The sequence below is a fragment of the Colobus angolensis genome, unplaced genomic scaffold, assembly GCF_000951035.1.
Source record: "Colobus angolensis palliatus isolate OR3802 unplaced genomic scaffold, Cang.pa_1.0 Scaffold3, whole genome shotgun sequence".
In the NCBI taxonomy this organism is placed as follows: Eukaryota; Metazoa; Chordata; class Mammalia; order Primates; family Cercopithecidae; genus Colobus; species Colobus angolensis.
In genome coordinates this window covers 21226605-21228416 of record NW_012116265.1, presented here as the reverse complement: position 1 = coordinate 21228416, position 1812 = coordinate 21226605, and the positions used below count along the sequence as shown (strand labels likewise).

Below are 1812 nucleotides of genomic sequence, written 5' to 3'. Positions count from 1 at the left end.
TTCAAGAAAATTTCCTAAAACAAAAAAAGGCTTTTTTACACAAAAATGGTCACTAGCATTTTAATGATTTTTTTTAAAAAGGTGCAAATAAAACTAAATAAAATAGCGTTATGAGAAAAAAAGCAGAAAAAAGGCATGTAAATTATATTTGCATCTAGAAAAACATACACATATAGAAAATGAACGAGTAGAACATGGAAAAATGTTTTATTTGCCAAAGGAGTAAAACTATAGATTTTTGGTTTATTTAATTTAAAGTTGTACTTCTAATACATATGCAAGAAATAAAAACAATTAAAGGTCTAGAGAACAAAAAAGCTCTCCAGATCATGCCATTCTAAACCACCAACATTCTGAAATTCATGGCTAACCTTAATTTTAAGCAGGCTCCAGTTTTCTACACACATGAAAAAACTGAACAACATGAGATAAACGAAAACAGAGAAATCCAACAGTTCTTACTCCAGGCCACACGTGCACAATCTCTGTCCGCACCACCGTATCCACAGGATCTTGGTTTCCAAACCAGTACTGCCGACTACGATAGACCACGCCACAGTTAGGACATTCGATCACATACCTACAAGAAAGTCAAATCAATACGGTTACCCAGCCAGGTGCCTGGGGAGACAAACAGACCAGAAAACCTTTAGCCATGTTGTTTAAACTCACCCAGACCAGGCATATTTTGCGAGACCCATCCAGGGGGAGTCAGTGGAAGCAGATGTTTTGGGCACTACACTGACTTCCTCGCCTCTCTCATAGCAGGCCTGAAACAGGAAACACTCTGCTAGCTTATTGTTTGTCTTTTGTTCGTTTGTTTTAATAGACACAGAGTTTTACCAGCCCAGGCTGGTCGCGAACTCCTGGGCTCAAGCGATCTGCCTGCCTCAGCCTCCCAAGGTTCTGGGATTATAGGTGTGATCCGCCATGCCCAGCCTTCTGCTAGCTTTTCCTATCTATACCCCCCAACACCACACCCGCCACATCCATCCCAACTCTCCACAAACCAAACCAGCTGAGAGACTTTCAGACTCTGGAGTTAGCGCCTCAGAAGAAGGTTCATTCCTCTAAAGAAGTCATTCCCCAGAATGGTAATGAACTGAGTGTGTGTCCATCCCGGGCCCAGAAACCGGGTTTAAATTATATACCTGTCACAGACAGGAGGACAATACAACACTAGTGTCCTAGTGTCCTGAAGAGCACTTCTGCTCTTAAGAATGAATGTTCGGCAGGGCACGGTGGCTCGTGTCTGTAATCCCAGCACTTTGGGAGGCTGAGGCGGGTGGATCAAGAGGTCAAGAGGTCAAGACCATCCTGGCCAAGATGGTGAAACCCCATCTCTATTTTTAAAAAAATACACAAATTAGCCGGGCATAGTGGGGAGCGCCTGTAGTCCCAGCTACTCGGGAGGCTGAGGCAGGAGAATCACTTGAACCCGGGAGGTGGAGGTTGCAGTGAGCCAAGATCACGCCACTGCACTCCAGCCTGGCGACAGAGTGAGACTCTGCCTCAGAAGGTCGGGCGCGGTGGCTCACACCTGTAATCCCAGCACTTTGGGAGGCCTAGGCGAGCAGATTACCTGAGGTCAGGAGTTTGAGACCAGCTTGGCCAACATGGTGAAACCTTGTCTCTACTAAAAATACAAAAATTAGTTGGGCATGTTGGCACATGTCTGTAATCCCAGCTACTCAGGAGGCTCAGGCAGGAGAACTGCTTCAGCCTGGGAAATGGAGGTTGCAGTGAGCCGAGATTGTGCCACTGCACTCCAGCCTGGCTGACAGAGTAAGACTCTGTCTCAAAAAAAAAAAA

At 45.3% G+C, this 1812-nt stretch overlaps 1 protein-coding gene across 1 annotated transcript in view; it reads right to left on the bottom strand.

Annotated features, from left to right (window-relative positions):
* Positions 1–1812, bottom strand: part of ZFYVE1 (zinc finger, FYVE domain containing 1) — a 61899-nt gene that overhangs the window by 8103 nt on the left and 51984 nt on the right. Inside the window, exons 5-6 of the mRNA XM_011949816.1 lie at positions 673–806; positions 463–580 (exon numbers count right to left, since the gene is read on the bottom strand). Of these exons, the coding sequence (XP_011805206.1) occupies positions 463–580; positions 673–806 (252 nt within the window). The remainder of the gene's footprint in view (positions 1–462; positions 581–672; positions 807–1812) is intronic.